This window comes from Motacilla alba, chromosome 4 (assembly GCF_015832195.1).
Source record: "Motacilla alba alba isolate MOTALB_02 chromosome 4, Motacilla_alba_V1.0_pri, whole genome shotgun sequence".
Taxonomy (NCBI): Eukaryota; Metazoa; Chordata; class Aves; order Passeriformes; family Motacillidae; genus Motacilla; species Motacilla alba.
This window is the reverse complement of record NC_052019.1, coordinates 47880714-47906497: the sequence shown is the minus strand read 5'-3', so window position 1 is coordinate 47906497 and position 25784 is coordinate 47880714. Positions and strand designations below refer to the sequence as shown.

The 25784-nt window shown below is 45.9% G+C and overlaps 1 protein-coding gene across 3 annotated transcripts in view; it reads right to left on the bottom strand.

Moving 5' to 3' along the window:
- The window catches only part of CXXC4 (CXXC finger protein 4), a 78501-nt gene that overhangs the window by 36673 nt on the left and 16044 nt on the right, over positions 1-25784 (bottom strand). The window contains exon 2 of one of the 3 annotated variants that reach the window (XM_038134368.1): positions 15948-23160. The exons of the other annotated variants lie outside the window; for them this stretch is intronic. Coding sequence (XP_037990296.1) covers positions 23116-23160 — 45 coding nt within the window. The 3' untranslated portion in view covers positions 15948-23115. Of the gene's footprint in view, positions 1-15947; positions 23161-25784 lie in introns of those variants that run through there. 3 annotated transcript variants of the gene reach the window in all.

Here is a 25784-nt window from a genome sequence, read left to right as displayed (position 1 = left end):
TATTTCTTCCAGCACTTTTCCATGTACTAAGTAGGCTGACTGGTCTATGGCTCCTTAGTCCCCTTGCTTTGCCTTTTTTTCCAAGATGGGCATTTCTGTTATCTCCTCCCAGGCTTCAGACCTCCCCTGGTTGCCACAAGTTCTCTTTCTGTGAGCTCTCTTGGATCTGTTCTTGTGGAAAATATCCTGCTGTGTTCTTCCACCCTAAATTCTACCTCCTTGTTGCTGAGATGAACACTGTCAACCTAAAAAAGTTCACTGGTGAATAATTGGGTAAAGCTGGAGGAAAGGTATGGAGTGCTTTTGTCTTCCTGACACCTATTGCTGCCTTTCCCACCTCATTTAACAGTGGGCCACCCTTTCCTGGTCATCATGAAACTAACTGAGATACCTGTGAAACATATCTGCATCAGAATGAGATGTTTCCTTGTGCTCTCTTAGAATATATATATATATATATATATATATAAAAATATATATATATATATATATGGATGTATAAAAATGTATGGTTGTATATAAATATATAGCAGGGATAAAAGAAGTATGGGTATAAAACAAGCTGGTGCTTTGCTATCAGAAGGGGCAGGATGGCCATGTGGACAGGGCATTCCCCCAGCACCAACTCTGCTCATTTTCAAATATCCCAGCCTGAGAGGTAGCTTGTTGCCAAAAGAAATGCCACCAAGCTGCAACTTTTTACCGCATGATGAAACAAAAGCCCAGAACAAACTTAGTGTCTTAAAACTCAGCTGTATAAACAGGAGGAAGCTGGCGTGGGTGCAGTCTTTTAAGTGTAAGCCAGATGTGAATCCAGCTGTGGTGCATCCCTTCCAAAGGCAGGGTCTCAGGAGCAGGGACTTACACAGCCCTGCTCCCCTCCTCAACACAGAAACTCGGGCTGCTGTGTTCCTGCCAACCAACACTGCTCTGCATTAAAAGGAGCATCTCTACATTATCCTAAGACTTTGAAATTAAAAATCAGTTTGACAGACTTTGATGGTATTTGCTGAGGACTCCCTCTCCAAGAGAGGGAAATTGCAAGTGCAGACTACTTTTTAGAAAAATAAAATATTTTGTTTAATTGGAAATAATACAAGCAGCATTCTGCACTATAAAAATCAAAAATACAAAAATAAAACCCTCAAACCCCACAAAACTCCAACAAAGCCATGCAGCCCCTCAAAGACCCGAGCTGTGACCTGACTGGTTTTGTGAGATAATATTGCATATCCTGGATAATTAAAAGCATCTTTCAGGAATGTGGTGCTTAGAAGATCCTATCTATACGTCAGAAAAGCTTAGGCCTCTTGCATCTGAGATCAATTACAGTACTGGATAGGAAATAAATGTTGCCTCAGTGCAAGTGTGGAGGGAATTTTGTCCATCTTAGTTGAAACCAGTCCCCCAAAAACTGGTCTAAGGAAGTAGCCATTGAACTCCCGCCACGTCAGAAAAGATGAAGAAGGATTTATTAATTCTTGCCTCACTGGGAAAAGACCTCTGAGAGCATAAGGTTAGTTTGCATGTGCCAATTATTGCCATTTTTTCTTGGCCTTGCTCTCCAAAGGGCAATGCCACATCTGGTCCCTGTTTTGCGTCGCCAGGGCCTGGGTACATCCTGGAGTGTCACTCATAATCACCCGTCACTCAGTGCAGCCCACAGACCTCTGGGCTCTAACAACTGAGGGGAAGGAGAAGAGAACTGGAGAGGGGGAAAAGAGATGGATTGCAGCCTATGGACACGCCCCAAGCACAGCAGCATCAAAAAGCTGCATTTAGGAATGACCTCTTTGCCGCTGGCACGTCTGGGTTCACAGAGAGGCACTGGCAAGCACAGCGCCAGCAGCGCCCGGCAGGGACAGAGGACAGACCTCCATCCCAAACTGGCCTGCACAGTGCTGCAGCTGGCCAGTCCACTGGTGCTGCTGTCACAAGAAAGGTCAAGAACTCCAGGCATGTGCCAGGGAAGAAGACTTGGGGAAGAGTGACTTCCCAGCTTCGCAGCTCACACCCTGCCATCAGGTGTCCTGTGAGCTGCTCTGACAGAAGGTACCTCAGAACCACATATTCAGGTCCTGGGTCTGCTTCTGGCAGTCAGCTTCTCAGGGAAAAGTGACCTCCCAAGCACGTGGCACAGCTGTGTGAAGGCTGCTGACAGAAATTACCTGAAAACCACACACTCCCCTTCATAGAATCAGAGAATGGTTTGGATCAGATGGGACCTCATAGACTTTGTTTCCAGCTCTCCTGCAATAGACAGGGACACCTTCCACTTGACCAGGTTGCTCAAAGCCTCATCCTGGCCTTGAGCGCAGCAGCTCTGGCTCTTTTGGTGACTTATCAGCCCCCGCTGCAGAACTGGCTGCACCAGCACATACCAAAGCCAGTGCCTGCCTCTGACCCACCAGCTGTGCAGCCAACAGTGACACAACAGGAGCAAACATCATCCAAGCTGCCCATCTGCTCTCCAAACACCCTGCATGCACCCAGCCTTCCCACCCTGCTTAGACCTCAGCAGTCTCTTTTCTTTGACAGGCTTCAATTCCCAAATCTGACAATGGGTCTGCATACAGATTTCCTCATTACTACAAGGACCCATTCCCAGCCAGGGTAGCAGGGGCTTCCTGACCATACCCACCACCATCAGCCTTCACCTTTCCCCTTCATTCCTGAGGCACCTCTCCAGTGCTGCTAGTTCAAGAGGACTAGTGCCATCAGAGAGGCAGAAAACCTGCAGGAGGTGAGACAGCTGCCACCCTCAAGGATTTGCGTGGTTCTTTCTAAGGAGCCACAAAGAGTGCTCCAGGGCAGCATCAAGGCAGGAGGATAAAGCACAGAGTCTGTCAACCAAAACACAGGAACAAAGCCATTTCCTCCAGACACAGAAGGAAACGGGGCACTTGTGTGGAAGAGAATGGCCAAGGGCCAGCAATGACCTTATGTCAGTATTGGTGTATTGGGTAAATTGGGTGTATTTGCCACTGGGATGGAGATCTTCAAATATGAATGAAGGGAAAAAACCAAAATCTGAAGAAATTGGTCCCATGCTCTCAGCAGCAACTTTTTGAGTGGTGAATGTTGGACTGGAATCCTGAGTAAAACAAGAAGTGCAGCCAGGTACTTGAGGCGGCATATAAACCTAAAATATGTTTTTCTGTTTGGTGTCATTATTGATACAGATCAAGCTCTGGTTGCTGTAAAGCTTTGCATCAGGCACTCTTTACCCTGTATTTTTAAGGTCAACAAACACGGGTTTTTTCACCTATAACTTGATTTAATTTAAAGTATAGAGTTGTGAACAACAGAGGATAAACACCACACTTTTATCTTGGCAAAAAAAAATTAAGGAGTTGTAAATATTTTGGTTGACAAGTGAGGTCCTTGGCAAGACCTGCACTGTGCCCCAGCACTGAATTCCCACTCAGACAAAGAATTTGTGGGTGGGACTTGGCTCTAGGCAGCTGCTCAATTGAATAACCTCACCAGCAGTGCAGAGGTAACACGGACCTACCATTTTTCAAATGTCAGAGGACTGGGCTGGACAGCTCCCACCAACCCTTCTGCAAAATGCCAGCACTTGGCTCAACCAGCACAAGTCAGGAGAAGTGCTGAGTTTATGGAATGGGAGGCTGACTGTTATGAAGAGACCTCTTTTCTGTGCAGCACTCCAGTGCTTTACTAGAGCCACAGCAAAGCAATTATTAATGCCCCCAAAGCTCTCACAAGAAGCTGGTGAACTGCAAGTGGCCACCACCAGCAGCCCATGAAGTTCGTTGGTGGGAAGATGTGCCCCATATTCCCTAAGAAGCACTGGCATCAGCTTAAGCCCTGCTCTGGCATCACAGAGCAACACTGATGTGACACATTATCCAGAGCCTTGGGAAAGCAGCCCCAAGTTCATAACCTGATGATTAAGGGGACAACCTTCATGGCCTGACCATTGGTGCAATTTTTTTAGGACAGGTAGGTTCATTAACTGCAGCACAGCAGCCTTGGGACTGGGAGTACCCATTGCCACAGAGTTTGTGACAGGATTTGTGCCCCTGGAAAGCACAAGTGTGATGGAAAGGGTTTTTCCAAGAGAGTGCACCTGTGTACACTGGGAGATGTGTGCCACGGTAGTTTCAGATCTCTGGTGAAAGCCAGGCTCAGCACAGCCCCCACTTTGGAATGGGTGCTTGTGCCAACAGAGATAGGTGATAGCCATCATCCCTGGGAGGGCCATAAGGCTGATACACAAGAAGGTGTGGCAGGGAAGAAGAGAAAAGCATGATTCTGTGATGCTCAAGACCACTGCACTTTTGAAAGGCAAGCAAAGAAGAGCCTTGCTCTCTCTAGTGACACTGCACCTTCCTTGTAGCTTATGACTCTTCTGACTGCAGCAATGAAGGAAGAAGCAGATTTGTCTTTCCTCTCAGGAGGCACCCAAAGACAAGACCAACAGTAAGTGAGCCTGCAAGGAGTCACAGTGAGCACCCATTGGAATCAGGAGCACTCATTGCCAAAGAGTTTGCAGCCAGGTGCCTGTGGAGACTGCAGGAGGGCAGCAAAGGGGTGAACAGCATCACCCATCAAGAACAGAGCAGACAGTTCTTGGAAATAAATCCTATGTTCAAGCAGCCAGCTCTGAAGGTAGGTAGGACTGTACTGCTGCTTGCTCTTCAAATCAGAAATGCTTTGCAAACAGCGTCCAAATCCATGTGAAGGACTGAAGAGCATGCAAGCTCAGGTTATGGGTGGGAAAGACGGAGCTGCTCTTTGTGCTGCAGCTGGGGAGGATGCCCAGCCAGCTCTGGCCATTCGCACTGGAGCCACGACGGGATGGCCGGGCACGATGACACTGGCAGCGAGTCCATGAGCTGGAAGGTGGAGCCTGACGTGCACCAAACCCACACCTGGCCCCTCTGTGCAGCATCAAACACCTCTCCCCTTATCTGGGATGTCCCGAGGATGCCCTGACTGTGCCACCACAGACCCCCAGTGGAGGTCTGGGACCCAGCCAGGCAGCCCCCAGAGTGCCCCACAGGTAACTGAGAGCCTGGGGCCACACCAGCCTGCCCCAAGGTGTCAAGGGACCCCACCCCAAGCACAGCAAGCCAGCTTCCTCCTCTCATTTCCCCAGCACCTCTTGCAGGATTATGGTTTCCTCTCTCATGACAACTCGACTGCTGCTTCATTGTCTGAGGTACAGGGGGGCACCTCTGGCAGGGAAAGCATCATTCAGAGAGCTAAAAAGTGGAAAAAAGACAACTCATGTCTTTCAAGCACTTCTCACAGCCTCTCCTAGGCCAAAGTTGAGAGCCTCATTGGCTTGAGGGACAACAGAAGTGTCAAAAGCTGCTCCTCCCTTTCATTTTCAAAATTAGAAAACAAGACTCAAATTAATTTTTGTCTCCCAGGCAGGAAGTGACCCATACTCATCCTGCAGCATCTACAACTGGCAGGCTGGGGTCTGAGTGGGTGGTGACTCTCGTTGCCCCATGCCAGGATCGAGAACACTGAAAGCAGTGGGTCTGCATGTCCCGTAGCTTTTAGGAATGACTTTCCTGCCAGAGACAGGTGGGCTTGATCAGAGTGGGAATACCGCTTATTGGAAAGAATTGAGAAATTTTCTTTAAATAAATTGAAGAAAAAAAGAAAAGGGAAAAATTTGGAGTCAATGTGTTTCTCTCGCTTGCAAGATGCCTGAGAGCTTTTGTGTCTGTTTAGCTGCAATCTCCTGGTTTCTTTGTTGTCGGAGCGCATTTCACTCTCGTGTCAAAGTGTGTCAACTCTAACCTTTCCCTCCGCAATGCTGGCACCCCTCCAGCCCCCCGACCCCACTGCCTCAGCCAGACACAACACCCCCCCGCACGGCGAGCAGGCACCTCCTCCCTCCCAGCACAGGCAGAAAGGTAATTAAAACTGTTTAGGTATTTTTGTGGTTGTTGTTGCTGCTGCTTTCTGAGGCTCAACAGCATAAATGTGACTTCTGTTCAATTAAGCTCTGGGATAAAAATAAAAGAAAAGAAGGTCTTAGAGCAGTTCTTTATTTCTGCACATTAAAACTGGAGCCTGAGATTTACTGAGACCCCCTCCCACCACCCTCATTGAAGGAAACCTTCAAATAAATCTTCAAATGGAGATGTCTCCAGCCAAAATGACCATTATTATCCACAAGCAGGCATACATACACACACACACACACACACAAACACACACACACACACATCAATGCATACATACACATGCACACATACCTATATATAAACCCCAAATCTGTTTGTGCCTATTCCTGCTAATGCTAAGGGTACATTCCTCCCCATTACAACAGCATTTGCACATTTATAGGAGGAATAAAGAAGGAAAAGAAAAAAGATGCATGATACATGCGGAGGAGCCTTTCCTTTGCCATCCAGAGAAAGAAGAACTAAAAGGATTATAAAAGTTCAGATTAAAATGATATAAAATCTAGCATTTGGCTCCAACACTAGTGCCTTGGTCCTCTGTAGCTAATCTGTATGCACTCTGTGACCTCCTCGCAGCGAACCCTGCTAAATATATTATTCCCACGGGGGCTTTCACTGCTGCTTGGTGTCAGAAATCAATATGTATGAGGCGCGTGGATGGGAATTTCTAATAGATCTGCCTGGCCCTGTGCTGCTTTTCAATATCTGCCTTGGACTATTAGTGCCGGCTCGGTGCCTGTGAAATAACCGAGATAATCTTTTAAGGTGCACTGTTAAGGTGGAACCTAAATGTTGCCGTTTCAATTAAAACAAAAAATATATAGATAGATAGATAGATAGACAAACATAGATAGAGAGATAAATCTGTCAGCATTGTGTATAACCTTGTGTGTAGCCTGATTATAAACAATGATGGGGATTAAAGTATTAGGGAGAGTATGCTAATGTCTAGATTTCTGAGGAAGAGCTTTAGTTTCTTTCTTATTTTTTTTATTAACGGAAAATTGCATAGATTCACGGGAGGAGGGGGGAGGAATTAAAAGTGGAGGGAATGAGGGATGGCACATTGTCTGTGCAATCGCCTCCATGCCGGCGGAGCCGCGGAGGTGAAAGAGCGAGATCGCTGTATTACTGCAGATAATGCACCCATTTTACCTAAGCGACACCAGGCTGTGGCTCTGCGATGCTCTCCATTTTAGACTGGTTTGTGCACAGTGCAGTTGCTGCCTGCGTGATCCCGTGTGGGTTTTTGGGGGGGTTGTTGGGTTTTCTCCATGATGGGGGGAGCCTTTCTCAGTTATTTTCATTCTTGCCCCCAGCTGTGGCTTCCCCTGACTCTTCTGAGGGTGCTGAAGGTAGGAAGGAGTGCACAGGTTGAGGGGTGCCCCCCGCAGCCCCCACACCCAGGGCAGGGTGTCCCCCCATGCAGGCAGGCAGTGGAGTGGGGCTCAGGTCTGGGAGCCAGCTGAGGGAAGGCTGCATCCTGCTCTTTCATTCTCCTTCTCACTCTTTGTTTTCAGTTGAATGCACAGAGGAAGCTGTCTCAGCTCAGTGCACAGAGGTGCGGCTATAAAAGCAATAACTTGCTAAAGGACCGCTCGCTCCCCCTTTTTTTTTTGCCTTTTTATTAGGGGAAAGGTAATCACTAATCCACGCATCTGTTCCCCCAGCTTTACAGGCAGCCAGGCTGAGTTCAGCCCAGGGCAGGAGATGACAAGTGGAGAGTCACCACCCCAGAGGATCCGTTTTAGTCATGTTTAGCTCTGCTGCCCTTGCGAGGTTGTCACCCTACCAGAGGTTGAATAACTGGCACACAGCCCTGGTATTTTTCTTTCCCCCTCTCTCCTCCTTGCACACTTCACTTAGCATGGCCCAATCCACCTGACAACTCTCCAAAGTGCCCTCGACTGCTTGTCTGGCTTGAGCTGGAGGCAGCGGGGGCAGGGCAGCAGCCCACCATTGAGGATGTGGGTCTGGGGAGAAGCATAGGGAGAAATCTCTAACCTAAGAGTGCTCACACTGTGTCAGGCCTGTCCATCAGGATAAAAGCAAAAGGGTCCAAAAGGAGGTTTTACGCATCCGAATTTCACAGCAACCCCTTGAAATGAGAGGAAGATGGAATTGGATCCGTTTCGTTCTGTTTTACGTAATAACTGTGCTTTTCTCCACAGGTACCATGACCCTGCAGGATGCAGCCCTGCTCCCAGAAAGAGAAAACCATCAGTGTTACCTGAGAAATATGAACATGGCTTTTCTGACACTTTTCTGCTTCAGTTTCTGATTAAACATTAGTGTGGTGCACAGACATAAAGTAAAACAAAAAAACAAAAAAACAAAAAAACAACCAACCAACCAAAAAAAACCCACTCTGGGTGGTTTTGGGAGCTTATTGTTTCGTTTGTTTTCTTTTCTTATGCTCAGCCATAAATAAGCCACAAATCTCTCTAGTCCCTGAAAAATTTCACCTGAATATACTGCTGCCCCACGCACTGTATATAAATAGATCAGAGCAGCAAAGCTCAATTCTAGATTTAAAAATCCACCTGCAAAGATTACAGGTATTTACACCCAAGGAGTAGCTTTCCAGCAGCTCCTCTGGAAAAAAAGGACCAGGCAGGGATGTGCACATCTTGGCTCTGCTGCCTAAGGTCCTGGCCCAGCACGGAGGCAACACTGTTGAAGGCCACAGAAACTGAACTCCAGGTCTGTCGTTTGGATTAACTATCCCTGGCATCTGGGAAAATGCAAATGTTTATAAAGGGCTCCACCATGGCTGGTGTTTTATCCCAAATGCTGAGATCCAGCTCACTCTGCCTCAGCTACTCACAGCACTTATAATAAATACAAACACTTCTAATCTAAGGAACGCAATTCCCAACAGTTTAATAGGGCTGAAGTTCCCTTCCCGCCTCCCCTTTCCCAACCCATCAATTAGGTAGGTATATGTGAAAACAAACAACCTATGTGTTTTCTGCATCTCCGAGGAGGTGTAATGGTGCAAAGTGCTGGTTATGTGCATTTACGAAAGGGAAAAGGGGAGCAGAGTGGGTCTTTGCAAACGGCAGGTTTGGTTTTTCTGTGAGTGCTGCAAAAGAGCAGCTTTCAGCAGCACAGGCAGTGCTGGAGAAGGACAAGGCAGAGATTGCATGCATGCCACAGCTTTGCAAAGTGGCCATGGTTGTTGCCAATAGCAGGAGTGATGGGAATGAGATCCAGAACCTAACCCTGATGCCCCAGATATGGCAGGTGTCAGGCTGTAGCCCAGAAAAATTCCCCTCCCTGAGTGTGGAAATCCCTCATTGCTGTTTCCCTGGTCCATTTAGTCTCCTGTCTTTATATTCATGGCAGCAGAGTAAGCCATGGGAGTCCATTATGGTGCACAGCTGATGGTCACTTTTAGTTTGCTTTGCTTTAGTCCATGCTGACCACCAGAGCTCAACTACAGACCCGAGTCCATATTTAAACAAAAGGATTCCTTTAATACATTTTTAAAATCTACACTCACACTTCAGACAGGTTGCACACCTCCAGTTCTCAAAGAGGCCTCCAAAGCAGCAAAAATCCATGTGGGGCTCCACCAAGCCAGCAAGTGACACATGAAGCACCCCTTGGTCTTCTGAGTAATTCTCGTGGTGTAAAATATCACCAAAGTGTAAAATCACGTGTGCACGTATCGAAACAGCGTGTGAGCCATTACTGACAAAAGCACCGGAGCTGTTAGGGGCAGCAGCCTGCAGAAGGTGGAGCAGCTGCTCCTCACACTTGCCACTATCCCGTGCCATGTTCACACCATGCAGCACCAGGATGAACGCCCGCCGAGGCAGAGCGCTGCTTTGTCTGACCTTTTGCCACGACCTCTGCCTTATTGCCTCACAAACCACATCTGCAAAGATGGGATTTGACAAGAAGTGTCACGTCTCTTCCATCCTAAAGGCAAATAAATGTCCCTTTCGATCATGGCTGTCACACACCACTCATGGCTGAGTGACACCCCAGCCCAGCAAATTACTCCTACCCTAGTTGCTGCCAGCACTGGAAATGCAGCTGGTTTGGAGACACTCCTGGATAAAGGCAGAACCACCAGTAAACCCAGACTGCAGGTCCACCCTGCAATACTCATATGCAATGTGATATGCAATACACCATCAGCCCACAAGTAAAAAAATCACTTTCACAGCAAGCATGACAAAAAAGCTACCACTTCCTGGTGGATGCTGAGATCCCTTTTTCCACCCTGTTCCAGGGAGTTCCCGCCACACCTCTTGAACACCATGGCAGCTCCCTGAATTCCTCCTCTGGTATCCTACCGAGGTGCTGCCCACACCTCTGTGGGCCAAACCAGAGTAAAAACAGGCCTGAAAGCTGCTTGTGACAGGCGCCCATTAGAGTATGAATGAAGCAAAAATGTCATCCAAACCTGAAGCAAAGAGCTCAGAGCATCACCAGATAGGGCAGAGGCCTGGGGTCAGCGCAGGCATTGTGTCACACCGCTTCTATCCCGCGCCAGGTCCATGGCCAGAGCAGGGCGTCCCTGCAGGCGTTTCCTGGAAATGTGGCCGTGTGCCTTACACTGCCAGGCTCCTCAGACACTGGCAAGGGCCATGAGGAGCAGGCTCCTCTCATGAGGGGCCAGGGAGGGGCAAATGCTCTGATGCAGCATGGGAGGGGAGACCAGCAGGGGCCGCGGGCAGCGCCAAGAGCCCCGGTGCACCTACGGGATCAGGGCCATGCCAGCTTCTTCTACACACACCCAGACAGCACCTGTTGGACCTTTCCCCTCTCCTATTTCCTCTCCTTGCAGGGCTGCCACCTCTCTCCGGTGAAGGGGTGGGGACTGACTGGCAGCACATTTCCCAGCGCAGCCAGTGATGCATGCATTTGATAAGGGATGCTCTCAGGGTTGTATTTTTTAATATCTGTCTACCCCTCCAGAGCTGTAGCACCTTTATTTGGGGAAGTGCATGTTTTAAGCAGGGTTTCAGCACTCCTTCTCTGGCTAAAGCACCCTCACCAAAAGCTCTCGGTCCCTGCCGCAGCTCCGGCAGCGCTGGCGATCCTGACCCGAGCCTGGGTTTCCCATTAAAAACCCCCTGGGAGCAGCTCCTCCCAGGGCAGAAGCCGGGAGGGAGCCGCAGGCACCGCCGCGCCGGGGCTGGGCTCCCCCTGCTCCTGGGCCTCTCGGGAGCCGAAGCAATTCATCTCAGCCCTTCTCGGCAAATTACTCGTGTGACCACACAACGCGAGCCGGCCATTCAGGCCGAACCCTGGCCGTGCATTATCCGGACTGCGAATCCCGCTGAGCCTGGCATCGCAGCCGCGCCCCCGCAGCTCGCCTCGCCTCCCAGAAGGCAGCTCCCAAGAGCTGCTACTGTGGCAAAGGCAAAACTCCATCCAGCGGAAAGCCGGCAAAGTTTTACATCTCCCAGCTCCCCCCCAAAAATGATGAGTGCAGGTGCTGCCACATTTGCATTCACTCCCAGCTGCTCCAGCTGCAAGCTCGAGGTGCCAGCTGAAATACCCCAGGAAGAGGCTTTCTGCATGGCTGCACTACTGGTGCCTGGGTTTCCAGGGAGAGCGAGGCCAGATCTCATGGAGTTGCTCAGCTGCACTAATCAAGGTCTGTTTTCCCTCTTTTTCTCCCCATAAGGAAATGGGGGTTATGGAGCCATTCAGTGGCAAGGGCAGGAAGGGAAGGGGGAGTAGGGGAGAGAAAGAGGAGTGGGAACAGAGCCGAATTGCATGGCATGTCTTTAAAAAAGCAAAAAGTAGAGTTAGACTAACAAAGCTAATCTCCAGCCCAGCACTGCCTAAGTCCAACAGCAGAGATGGTCTTTGGGCTGTGCCTGGTGTGCTTGGGCTGCCTGGGACACAGAGGGCAGCTGCAGGGGTACCTGTGTGCAGCCACACATGCCCACACTTCCACCCCTGCTCCTCTGCCTGGAGGTGTCCCTGGCCCCAAACTCCAGGAGCAGAGAAGCCCCATCCGCACAGACCAGAGCAGCCCAGCAGAGCAGCTGCTGCCCTTCCCAGGCACGCCAGGAGCCAGCCAGCTGCATTTGGTGACCCGTAAGGCAGTCCTCCTGGGCACGCTTCAGCCCAGAGGAGCAGTTTATCCTTTCAGCCCCTGGGCTGCAGCAGGGATGCTCAGCTCCTGTGGTTACCTCAGGTGAAAGCAAAATTACCAACCCCAGCGGCTTTTCCCATCTCCTTCCCTGTTCCCATAAGAGGTTTTGGGCAGCCCAGTCAGGACACAGCCTTGAGCAGCCTGCTACTGTTTGCCATGGCTATTGGCAGCTCTGGTACCCAGCTCAGCCGTGACCTATGGAAATATGGCAGCGGGAGCATTAGGCACAGGCATGTCCCTGGTAGGCTCAGATGGGGAATGGCTTTGCTCTCTGAGACTGTCCTCTCCTGCAAAAGTGGCAAACGCACAAGTGGTAAAAAAAGTTACCACTTGTGTTCAAGGGAAAGGCGTTGCAAAAAGGGAATTCAGGAGACAAATAACATGTTCTGAGCTGAAAACAAAAAGCATTTCCCCGTGCAAGTTCCTCATTCCCATCTCCCCGCAGATGAAGCCTGGCACTTCCCAGCCACCTCCCCACTCATTTGCAGGCAGAAGCAGGGGGAAACAAGCAACACTCTGCATTTAGAGTAATCTAAGAAAAATGCCAACCTGCCATGGCCAGACAAGATTGCTTTTTCATGGCTCTGGATTCCAGACTGTGACAATTTGATGCTCAGAGCCTGAAGGACCACTGAGGCTTCGCACAGCTCAGTGCAGCCACTCCAGCAAGAGGAGATGCTTGTCCAGCAGCAACACCCAAACGCAGCATCCCCAGGTGCCAGAAGCCATGAGTTTTGTGTCCTGCACCTGCAGAGGGGCAGGAGCAGACCCCAGTTCCACAGGTGGGGTAATGACAGCAGAAGGCACTTGATCAGCCCCAAAAAATAATGTGGAGGAAGAGCACGGAAAAAATTCTCCCTTTAGTTGAACAGACACCAGGAACTCCAACACCCACTTTGTTTAAGGGGAAGATATTTGAAAGAGAAGCAACAATCCACAGGAGGAAGAACCACGGTGCTGTACATCCCACATCTTGTGCAGATTGCTGCCAAATTGGTGGGAAAGTGACACATCCCAGGCAGAACAACAACTTTAAAATAATAATTAATGAATTATTACTGACAATTGGAAAAAAAATCCCAGTGGCTTATACAAATGAACGTTGGCTTCTGGAGTTTCCAGCGCTAATAAATATTTAAACACCTCCCTTGTTTTAACATAAAGCGGAAGAGAAATGCAGCAGTCGCAGTGGGAGCGGCGAAGTGTCAGAGCAGCAGTGTGGAATGTTGGATCAAAACACGGCAGAGGCTCTCACCCCATCAGCAGGGCGCGGGGAGGGGGCCACCCCACCCCCTGGAGTGGCACTGCCAGGGCATCACCATCACTCCCAGCACATTCCTATGGACACCCACCCTGGATATAACCTGCCTCCGGGCTCAGCACACCAGGCTAGGAAGCTGACAAACTGGGTTGCTGGTTCTTTCCAGTGGCACCAGAGACAGATATTGCATCCCACACAGTGCAAGTGCCAGGAGAGCATCTCTTCTGCCTGCTCCTTGGGGCACACTTTGGCATCTCTGAGAAGCACTTTGGCTGGCAGCGCCACAGCCATTTGCTTTCCTTGCCCAGCTTTTCCTTGCCATCATACAAGTGGTATTTTATGCTAAGGAGATGCCCACCCAAAAATCCCTGACCCACCCCAGGTGCTTCCAGCCTTGCTGGTAGAGAACCAGACTGAGTCTCCCCACACAGTGCTGCAGAATTATCACCCTTCTCAGTCCCTCCTTTACTCCTAGTAAAGCTGGTGGCAACATCTGCAGTTTACATCACCTGAAGTGCCTATTACAGGTCCCATTTTTGGCGGTTCATTGCTTTACTCAGACATTTAATCCTGCAGGCTGAAACCTTTCAGGCAAGTTATCGGCCTCCAGCTCAGTGCCTGCCTTGAGCTAGGTGTGCTTTCAAATTCCTAGCAAAACCAACTCAGCTGTTTCCAAGAAAATAATTAGAGAAAAAAGATCTGCCTTTCTTGAACCTCTTTTTCAGAACCCCGCTGTGGCCAGAGAAAGTTTAGGACGTGCCAATGATGGATCAAGCACATGTCTTATTCTCTGCCCCCCAGAAGTCCCCCTAGATTTTCTCAGCACCAGCATTTTAGGGCACATGTAACCTTCATATTCACTGCTATCATTGCAATCTGCATCAGCTTCCTGACCCTGCCATGCTGGGGATGTAAAAAGTCCAATATTGACTGCTTCAGCCTGGTATCTGCCACCATTTCCCCGTGGAACCCAGTGGCACAAGCAGAAGAGCAGCAGCCCACACACTTGCTGGGGCACCACTCCACACACCAAGCACCTACCTTGCAGGTGCTCCAGCCTCCAGGAGCTCAAGCCTCTCTGCAGCTGCAGCCACATCACCTTCCCAGGACACAAAGCACGGAGCTGGGGACTGCTGGCAGGAGCCACAGCATCTGCCATATCTGCCTTCCTCTAGGGAAGAGAGGAGTTAAAGGAAGGAAATACAGGGGAACAAAGAATGGTAAAGAAAGAGTGAGAAAATGAGCTTTTTCCTCTGCCTTGCTGGGGAGCTGCAGTTTTCTCTAGCTGCTGCAATTCTAGCTTATGTTATTGAAGTAAGATGTGCTGGGTCACAACAGGAAAATCATCAACTAATAATCCTGCTTGTGCTTCATCTCTGTGGTGAGACTGCCTCAGGATCATCCCCACCTTCTAAAAGTCACTCTTTCCAGCAGAACTAGGAAACGCAGGGACCAGAGTAGTGGTCCCCAAAGATCCCTGTCTAGGACAGCTGTGCCACTGGCAGGGTCACTGTACACGGAGGCTGGGTCTTGTCCAGTCCAGCTGCGCCATTCAGTGACACTTGATCTCACTGCTTGCATTCAAGGCCTGAAAGCTGACAAAACATGAGCCATCCTTCTGCTCTTAAATTCCCATTTGCTCTTTGGTGAGATTAAGATTACCTGTGTGGCTGGGCCTCCAGTGGACTGAAAAATACAATTTTAATGCACAATGTTTGTGACACACGGCAGATGAACATATGGAAAGGATGACTTCTTTACACAGAGGACTACCTGTAGCTGTGTGCAGACATCAGGCCAACCTATTTTAGCTTTGCTGCCTCTCTCTGCACAAAGTGCCATTCCATCCTTATGGCCTTCTTGCAGAGACCATGTAAAGGGTTATCAATTACTGCCAGCTTCCTCATCTACTGAGATGTCTTAAACAGCTACGACATGAGAATTCATGTTCCTTCTGTGTACTGCACTTAGTATTGCCAAGCTATTTGAGTTTGAACTAACCACCGAAAAAAGAAAATACTCCACCACCTGCAGAGTCATTTCTGACCAGACATTTGCCAGGCACAGCAGGTCAGGGAGCATCAGACCCCAGGAGCGTGAGAAGATGCTGGCCCTGGACCTGCGTGTGCTGAGAGGTCGGCGGCCCGCGCGTGCTCCAGCTGTGCCTGCGCCGACGCACAGCCTGCAATGAGCATCACCCGGCCACAGCCAGTGAGCCACACTGGAGGCAAATGCTCTGCTTAATTGGTCTCAGCTGGAAGCTGCCCTGTTCATGTCAGCGTGTTTAAGAAAGCAGGTCTACAGGAGAGAAGACACCAGAGTAACCAATTAAAGAAAAAAAAAAACGATTTCCCTTCCCCCTCTTTCGCAGCCCTAAGCTCTGGAAGTTTGTTTTATTTTGAAAGAGTGTTTCTCACTGTTAATGAAATCAACTTGAGAATAAGCTTTTGCTGTTGGTATTTCCAAGTCTAGTACTGGCAGCATTTGTGGAGATAGTTACAGAAACCTGGTTAAATCAAGTCAAGGTTTGTACCTTTATTTCTTCTTTTTTGTTGTGTGTAGTTCGGGGTTTTTTTCTTAAAAAAGAGAAGTGACACCAGGAAACGCTTCAACCAGTTCAAATCCAAGTTTATTAGCCTGTAAAAGTCTGTTTCCACACAGTAATCATAATAAATGAATGAATGTTTATGGAGCATAGCATAAAAATATATGGAGTCAGCCATAGGTTGGAGCTTATGATTGCTCACAAAAATTAATCAGCAGATCACATGGCATTGCATCAGAAAGGCAAATCAGTCCTAGGAATGCAAACAATCAGGATAAAAAGGCAAAACAAGTAAGAGCAGAGAATCAGAAAGCAATAATTAGTTCACATCTCCTAATGTGGGTGACAGATTTTGCTAGATCAGGTTATTTACTCACTAATTCTCCAACAAAAGGTTGAAAACCAGTTGTAATAATTTTGCATTAATCTCGGTCAACATATCAGCTGCTCAAATTCACTATCAATCTCTAGGTATGACCATTAAAACGTAGGCATGTAAGAGACTAGGTATATTCAATAGTCCAGCTCCTTCTCCTACAGCCTGGTGGCCACCAACTCCCACAGCTATAAATCAAGAGCTAACGTGAGACAAGTGGGTTGAGATGTTCTAGTCCCTGTCTGGACATGTAAAAACCTTCTCTCTTCTTAAAAACCTCCAGGGTGCTACAGGCTGCTCAGTTCTGGGAAGTTCACCTCTCTGCTGGGCATAGCAAGCCTGACTCCCTGCATGGGAAGGGTGTTGGACACCTGGCATAAACTTGTGTGTGTCACACGTACCAGGGAGAGGGCAGTGGGAACATCCCCCACTGGCTCCTGTCTGCTTTAGTGCTGATGTTCTGTAGGATTGTGACCAATTGCTAAGCTGATGTATGGACTCTGCTCACAAGCTACATCCAATGCAGAGAAACTCCTGTTAGGAGATTTGAGAAAGCAGCAGGAGTTTCTGACCCAGACTAACTCTTCTGTCTCTTCCCAAAAGAAAATGTCTAGCCAAAAAGAGATATATTTCTTCTAATGCTTTGGCCTTTCCTGAAGAAGTGCAGAGGGTTAGTCTCATTAACTCTGTGAAGAGAGCAGACTTAAAGGAGCAAGGGAAGAAAGGTGCCTTCTTCTCAAATGTAGGATGCTTATACACACCATAAACCAAGCTGGGGAGAACTGCACCAAATAATTAATCCAGGCTCTGGCTGACATCATGACACCTGCAGATCCTTCTACTAGAATTCTGAAGTATTTTCTATCAAAGATCTTTGACTCTGCAAGTCAAGACTCTATGCAGGCCAATCAACCCACTGTCACAGCATCTTCTGTTACAGGGAAGTCATATTATACTAAGAAGCACCTTCAGAGCTGGTTGGGAAATTAACCCTTTAAGGCTGACTTCTAAAACCTGTTTTTCAGGAATGGGCGGTAGCATGACAAATTCTTCCTGATTATTACATTACTAATAATGTGACAATCCTTTAATATCATCTGAGAACTTAGAAGAGCTGTGAAAATCTTCCAGAACATCACAGCTTCTTTAGGCAATCTAGATCCTTGTCTTGCAAGAGTAACATTTTGCTACTGGCATTTCCTTTATTCTGCCTGCCTTGGGCAAAACGGCTCTGCTGAAGCACCCAGCAACCCAGCTAAGTGTATCCACCCTAAAAACCAAGCAGCAAACCAAGACAAACCTTCAGGGGGAGCAGATCCTGCAGCACTTCATCTTTCGTGCCTCAGATAGATACAGTGGTTTCAAAGATCATTGTATGTTCTGCAGTTATTACTGAGAAGAAGAAGAATTTCTTTCCTTTATAGATTTTGGGGCCATCTATCCATGCTCAGGGCACACTGGTAACTGAGTAGATCCTTACAAGGAAGTAAGATCAAACTTATAACCAAGCCACCTATACAATATCCTCCAATTCCATAAGCTGTCTGGTAAAGCCCATGGGAACACGGGGAAGACTGGAGCCTCCCAGAAGGCACACTGCCCTGTATCACTACACTGTTTATAATTTCAGACTTGTTCTGTGGAAATATATAAGAGAGCACTACCATGGCTAGTGGCAAAACCAAACTGAGCCCAACACAGCCCAGAAGAATTGAGTTTCCACACAAAAGGGTATTTTCCTTCCTTTAATAGGCTCAGTAATAAGTTGGTCAGCTTTGGCTTTGAAGAATTACCTGCTTCTTGACTGGGTTTTTACTTTTAGTTGCTTGGTTTTGTTGTTCCGTTTTTTTTGGGGTTTTTTTGGTGGGTTTTTTTAAATTAAAAAAATAAAAGCTATAAAAAAACCTAGAGGTAGTTTTAAACTGCAAGGTTCATATCTGAGGCGAGTATTTCTTCAGAGCTGAGGGACGTTTTTCATTCAGACCAGTATAAAACAATACTTGAGGGGAAAAGCTGTTGAAAGAGAAAGCATTAAAAGAATAGGAACTCAGAGACCTCTTCCTGCTTCCAAATCGACCATCTCATGAAATGAGTGTATTTCCTCCCTGTGAATTCTATATTTAATCCAGAGAGATCACTGAGTATGCCTGAGCAACCTGGCAGCCCTTTTCCTCCTCTTCAAACAGACCTCAAGATTCACTCTTGTCTAATGAGCGGTCTACGTCTCCCAAGAACATATATCCTTATGGATTTCGATGAGAGCAGACAGGATCAGTGGAAAATCCACTTCTGTTCTTTTTTCTTTTGTTGCTTTCTTGAAAAAACAAAAGGATACACCAAGGCTCCCCCTGGAAAATCAGCTGGCATTGAAAGCATCTCACAGACTAAAGGACCTACCTCATTTTTCAAACTCGTTCAAAATTCTGTTTTGGCACCTAAGAGCAGACTTTCTGTTGATTAAAGGAATATTTGCAGAAAAATGACGTTCCAAATTTCACCAAAATCAGATGATGTGCCTGTCACAAACCTTCCCACCTGTCTGAAGTTGCTTCAATGCCGGCAAGTAGTACGGGGAAATGAAATGTCAAGAGGAAAACATTTCCTTAGCTATGTATAGCTTTTGAGACAGGTAGAGAGCTGAACTTTGAACTGAAAAGCAGTAAAACAGAAAGGAAGATAATGTTGTCATTCTCTCACAAACCATATTTGTAATTCCAAGTACCTCAACAGCAATGGGACAATCTATCCTCAGGACCACTGTTTGTTGCAAGAGCTACAGATGAGATTTCACCTTTGCATGCTTCTCCATACAAAGCTAACTGCTAATTTATCACACCGCCCTCACTAGTCCACTCTTTCTATACAACACAGGTCTGCATTAATGGGTTTAAGGCTTTCTGTAATCAGTCTTGCTCTTACTTCACTAACCTTTCATAGCTTCAAAATCTCAAAGTAACATTCCTAGTCGAAGAAAAGGCAGCATTTTTTTTCTGCTATCTTAAAAAATCCAGAGTACGATGTTACCTTCAGTTATACAACTTATGGGGTTTCCATCAATTGCCAATTGAGAAGGAATAAGCTCTGTGGCTATTGTACCATCACTTCATAAGCATTCATTCCCACACGCAAGACTGAGGTCAGCATTTGGACCTTCTCGCTCATTTTGAGGGTTCTTTTGTAAAAGAGGTTTTCTTTGTTTAAGATCCCACAAACAGGACCTGTTTATGGAAAAAGAGAGATATTTTGAATACTAAAGTCCTTTATTCAACAACACAGAAATATCACAAAAAACAACTTTACTGGGCAAATTGAATGTTTTTATACAGTTTTGTACATGCCCCATAAGTGATTATTTTTTTCATAAATACACTGTTTTCCAAAACTGTTTTTTTCCATAATTGCACAAGCATACATACACCTTACACAAATATCTATTAGAAAATTTAATAGATAACTGCACAGTTCAGAAATAGGAGAACACTGTGAAAGGAGTACATTTCTGTGGTCCATGTTTCTGAAAATACCCTCCTAGTTCCCTGCAATTGTGAAAATGGAGTACTTTCTAACATAGGAGCTGTCTTTTGTTCACTAAGAATACAGTAGAGCTCAGCGTGAAACTGCCAAATTTAATAAAAACAAAATCTGAAACATTTAGCTGTTACATGAGAACCCACTGTTTGATATCACTATGCATCTAAGCATGATCAAAGACCCACTACTGCTTTTTGCTGAATGCATTCGACCCTGAATGGTATGTTCATTTAACTACTTTCTTTCTTCATTATTTGATTACAGATATAGCCCGTTTAAAGACTTTACATTCTTCAACATTAATTGTAGGACTTACATACCAGGGGGTCTGTACAAAAGGGAGTATTTTCCCTCATAGGGAGGGTCTGTTATTAATTGACAGAATGGGTACGTGTGCCTCCCTTTCAAGCTTACCATTTTTCATAAGTTTATCTGGGGTATGCCAAAAATGCTTCCACTAGGCTTAGCGCTCACACCTAGAAGACAGAAAGAGTTCTGCTTTTTTTTTTTTCCCCCACACCCTTTTTTTTTTTTTTTTTTTTTTTTTTTTTACTTTTCACTGTTAGAGTGAAGAACACAGAAGAATACAAATTTTCACACTGGAAAATTGTATTGGACCTTGTGAAAAGCATAAGTTTGGTAATTAGAACTTGACAATAATCCGACTGACAAATATGTATATAAATGGGGAGGGGTGGGGAGGGCAGTGGGGAGAGACAGGCCAGAAAATGGATTTCCTTCTTCAAACATCACTAATTAAAATGCTCTATGCACACTACATCATATTAAATACTGTTTCAGCAGAATCTAAAAACCTGATGGTGCAAAGGAACAACATCTGAAATGAAAACCATAAGGGTAAATCAAAGAAAAATCACCTCTTATTCATTTTCAATAATTAACAGGTATGCTTGTTTGTGTGTTTAACAATTTTGGATTGACATGTAAAACACCACAATTACAATATACAGATCCATCAGTTCTTTAAAACAAAACAACAAAACAAAAAAAAAAAGAACCACAGCAAGACATGCAACATTAGGGTATTAGACAGTAAGTACATTGCTATGAGTATCTTTGTACACCTAATGTAGCCTGAACTTAACTTTGCCTCTGCTTCTGTAAGAGCAATGAGAATTTTCCAAAGAGCAAGGCAAGCTTACCAGCCAGATGTGCAAATAAGGCTTCAGTTTGTAAGTCAGTCAGCACTTTGGTAGAGAAGACCTTGCAGAGCTCATATTGGTCTAGCGATCAGTAACAGAGGCCCCTAACCAAAAAAGTCTCCAACACAAAAAAAAAATCCATACAAGGCTGCCCTACAAACAGACACAAAGCTCATTGAATGGGCATTGGATGGGTATTCAACTGAGGATCTCACAAACTGTAAGAGGGGCACCATGATAGAAGCATTTTAAGCGTGACATTCCACCTCCGAAGGCATGTACGTGACGTCATACGACACAAGGACACAGACGCAGGCACTGACCCTAAGCTGAGGATGCAGGTGTGAGCCCAGCCCAACTGTGCCCTCCAGTTCCCTGGGTCACCCACGCTCTGCCCGGTCCTGCTGACACACACATGTGACTTCAGGAGGTTTCTCTGCCTCCATCCCTTGGTCTTCACTTTCTGGGCTGTTCCCAACACCTGCCAGCCCTCACTTGCCAAAGCTGGCGTCTTCCCCACCTGCACGGGTCCCACACTGGAGCATTCCCAACTCATTCCTCGTGCTTCACCTAGTAAGTGTGACCAGGGGCTGAAGTACTTAGCAAAAACCAGAAGAAAGTGCTGAAACAGTAGGAGATTTACATGTGCTGTGCAACATTAACCGGTTATTTCCATGCCCAGCACCTTGTTTGTGAAACTACTGGTAGGCCTATCTTGTATAAAATTATAAATCTATCAAATACATGGCACAACAGCATTCACTTACTTTGGTGGCATGGCCTTCTCACTCGTGAGTGGTATGACAAAGCCAAGCAATAAAAAGTGCTGATCGACTGATAGTAAGCATCCCTAAGTAAAGAATCCTCCATATCTTTTATGGCATGTCAGCTATATCCCTCTGTGTGCTGTCTTTCCATGGAGTAGACATTTCTTCCATACAGCTAGAACAGGAAGAAGAACAGCAAAGCATCTTTGTAAGGGCTTAAGGGACCAGTCATTCAGCAAAGCCGAGATCAGTGGACCAAGAAACATGTGGGGAGAAGTGGTCTTTTTTTAAAAGTATTTTAAAAAAAAGTTTTTTATACCGCAAAAATACCCAGGCTCTCAAATGAGCACAAGTGCAAGTGAGACCTAAACCAGTCCAACTGTCAAAACTCACTTAACTGTGAAGAGCTCCACCTGAACCAAAAATATGGCATTCCACTTTATAAAATATTTACTCCATTGACTGAAAATGTTACATAAGATCTTGTAGGTGAAGGGTAATTAAGCTGAGTCATCATTTTTCCTAAGGTCCCATACTCTGGTTTGTATCCTAGAACAACCTTTATTTAAATGACTAGTTTTGCACATTTGCCTATGCTGGGCACAGTGAAAAATGAGTCAGACACCAGACAGCATTTTTGGAGAGATACCCCTCTGTAAAGCTCCTTTGGAAGCAATGCAAGTGCACAAACCACTATTCTAATATAGTGCTTGAAAGATTAATTTTAAGTGTTACGTCTTCCCCTCTCACAACACCACAACAGAAGGTAATTGCTAGATGTGTCACAATCTTTTTATCTTGGAAAACTTGGCATCAAGTCTCTATGGAAGGATGCATGGTAAAACAGTGCTGCTGTTGCTGCTGCTGCTGCTAAACAACTAGCAAAATAATAGTTAAAGCTAGAATTTATTGCTCCGGATTTAATTCGCAGAACCACACTGTTGTGTACAAACCGTTTATCTCCATTGATGCTCAGACATGATTGTCTCCTTGTGTCTAAACACACAAAATACAAGCTGCTATCTGTACAGTTTACAGTACTGAAACACATATATTTGAAAATGAAGTATAGATATGTTACTTTTCAAAGATACATGACTTTATAGCAGGGGTTTACCCAAACTTTTTTTTGTTTTTACAGCCACTTTAAAAATAGACAACAACTTCACTAGTATAGCTAAGTTACATCAAAGAAAGAATCGGTGTACTGAATGTGAAGAAGCTGGCCAATTCCCCAGGCTCACAGGTTTTTGTCTTTTGCTTTTGAGGAAACCCCTATACATAAATGAAAATAGTATCTGAGTATATTCTTCAATGGTGGACTAAGCAGTTTCTTAAAACAAGACTTTAGCTTGCCATTCACTTCGGACTGCCTCGAAAATAAGATACACTACTGCTTAAAAGAACCATCGGAATGCTTCAGCGCTGGGAACAGGTGTTCTCTAAAAAAAAAGCAAGAAAACAAGTTAAGCTTTCTTTTGTGGCATTGGCATACTCGAGTTCTAGTTGTTCTTTTCCTTTACATTTTAGGCATACTTTCAGTTATCTAGGAACAACATGATGCCTCCCATTGCTTGACAATAGAAACATCCTTCTCCAAACTCACACCATTTTAGGATCACACGCAATACATTGTACTCAGTATGCAACACACCTAACACATTGATTTCTCTTTAGTTTGTTAACAAGGTAGTCATGAAAATGTAAACATTGCTAGAAGAAATATCTGGAAAACGGATAGTGATTTTAGAATAACCACACGGTTGTACAGTGGCTCCTGCCTTGACCCAGCATACTGGGCACGCAGTTACGGCTCAGCGGGTTTGTGGGTTAAACAGACACTTTGGCAAGACCGTGCTCGAGACAGGGGAGTAGCAAAGGCCCTGCTCTGTCACTCGGAAAGCGTGCTGTGTCTTCAGACACCTCAGGAGGAGAGGCTAGCATTTTCAAACCTCACCTTGTTCCACATTTAGGTTGCAAAGAAAGAACTGAAAACAAATCCATGACTTCGTTCCAGTGAGGGAATCACCATGCTGACTTAGGGGTGCTGCCCAGGACCGCCCCTGTCCTTTCTTTCACACATGTGCAGGACCTTGGCTTACACAGTAACAGTCCTGTGTAAACAGAGCTACTGCCCCCCTCCTTCCCCCACCTGCTGCACCCTGAAAATGATACCCACTTGCATTCGGATGCCTCCATACACATTTGAGTAGCAGCAAATTCCCTTCACAGCTTTAAAGTACAACCTACATGAGAGGCCAAAGGGACTGAGCCCGTGAAGGCTGTGTCATTTCTGTGAGGAACTTCTCGTCCTCAATTTCCTTCAGTCAAAAGATGATGAAAGCACCCTTGAACCCATGCATCTGGATCCACATGTGTCCCCTCCAGAATTAATGACAGCACTGTCCAGGGAGGGCAGAGCGAGCCCTAACATGACACTCTATCAGTCTGTCCCAGCTTACAAGTACTCGTTTCATTAAGAACTACCCACAAAACAGTAGTGTTATATCTGAAAAAAATCTCCTAAAAGCAAAACTCTTGAAATTTGCAAATGAATATTTGTAACAAAGAAGTTCTCATGGATGTTGCTGGTGCCACATTTAAGTATTTGTCTCTTTTTGAAAGAATGCTTTCTTTATTGTTTCAGAGAAGACCTTTTTAATGTTTTCCTAGATTTTTCATAAAAATCCAACAGACCATGGATCCTGCAGTGTACACGTGCATTGTACTTGCTGTCACAATATTACTTTCTGAATTCCAGGGAACTGCTCATTAGTATGGCATGTATTTTTTGTTGAATAATTAGCCCAGTTTGTGATAAACAGGCTCAAGCAGTACGCAGCTTCTCTTTTTGTAAAAGCCATATGAAAGGGGAGCTGTTATTGTTATGTTTATTGCTTCAGCACTTGGAAATACCAGAGATCAAAATAATTCTGCTGTATTATCAGAACCCTGACCTGTTGTCAATTCAATATCCACTCCCCCTCCACAAATGTTACACTTCAATAAATCATCTTAAAATTAACTTCCAAGGACAATGAGCTGGTGTGTTGAATACAATCACCCTGACTAGTGCGAGTTCTCTTTGTGTTGGTGGTGCAAAAGTAGGAATTGCTCATATCCATCTTTACCAGCCCCTGCTCTGCCCATTTACATGAGGTGAGCATGAGCACAAGTAGTGACAGAGCACAGCAGCCCTCGCACCCAGGTACGCCGAGGAGAGCTAATGCAATTTCTAGAGCATGCACAGCGGTCTGTGTGGGCTGTAAGATGGCTGCTGAGAGCGAGGTTTACAGATTTATAATTTATAAAGAGCCTGGCTGCAGAAGAGGCTGGAGTTTGGAATGGCAGGAAACAATCGTATGACTAAATTGACCTCAAAAGACCAGTCAAACATGCAAACATATTAAACTCAATACATTGTCTTCACTTGAAAACTAAATGTAATATTCTGCTGTGGGTCCATCTGCCTGAACACAAAACCACAGCTAGACAGATTTAAAGACATAGTGACTGAGACGGCTTTTATTTATTTTCTCGCCACATCAGGTTGAGTTACTGTCAGACGTTGTCATATCAGCTGGAAGTAAAGGTGTAATGTCTGATTAAAAGGTCATTCAGACCTTTAAATACACAGAACAGTATTTCTGAAGGGCAAGGCTGTGGTTTAATATGTGTGCTTTTGAAAAATTGCAAAATAAGGAAATTTTGTATCTGTGTACCGGGTTCTAGTTGAAGATATACATTTACAATTAAATATCCATTACGCTAACTACCAGTTTGGGAATGAATTATTAATCCAACCTTAAACAAACAAAAAAAAAGAAATCTTTTAAAACTGAACGGCTAGATCAGGTTAAATCTTAACCAGTATATGCAATGAAATCCATAGATGTCACCACTCCAAGAATAAGGTTATTTGCAGACAAAGAGAGACCCTTCAACCCATTCAGAGGTTCAGCACACCAACACACAAGTTTAAGTGCAATGACCATCTAGTGCTTGGCCGTATAAACCCAGCTTGGCCGTGTAAACTCTCGGCGAGATTACAGCGCATTTCGGGATC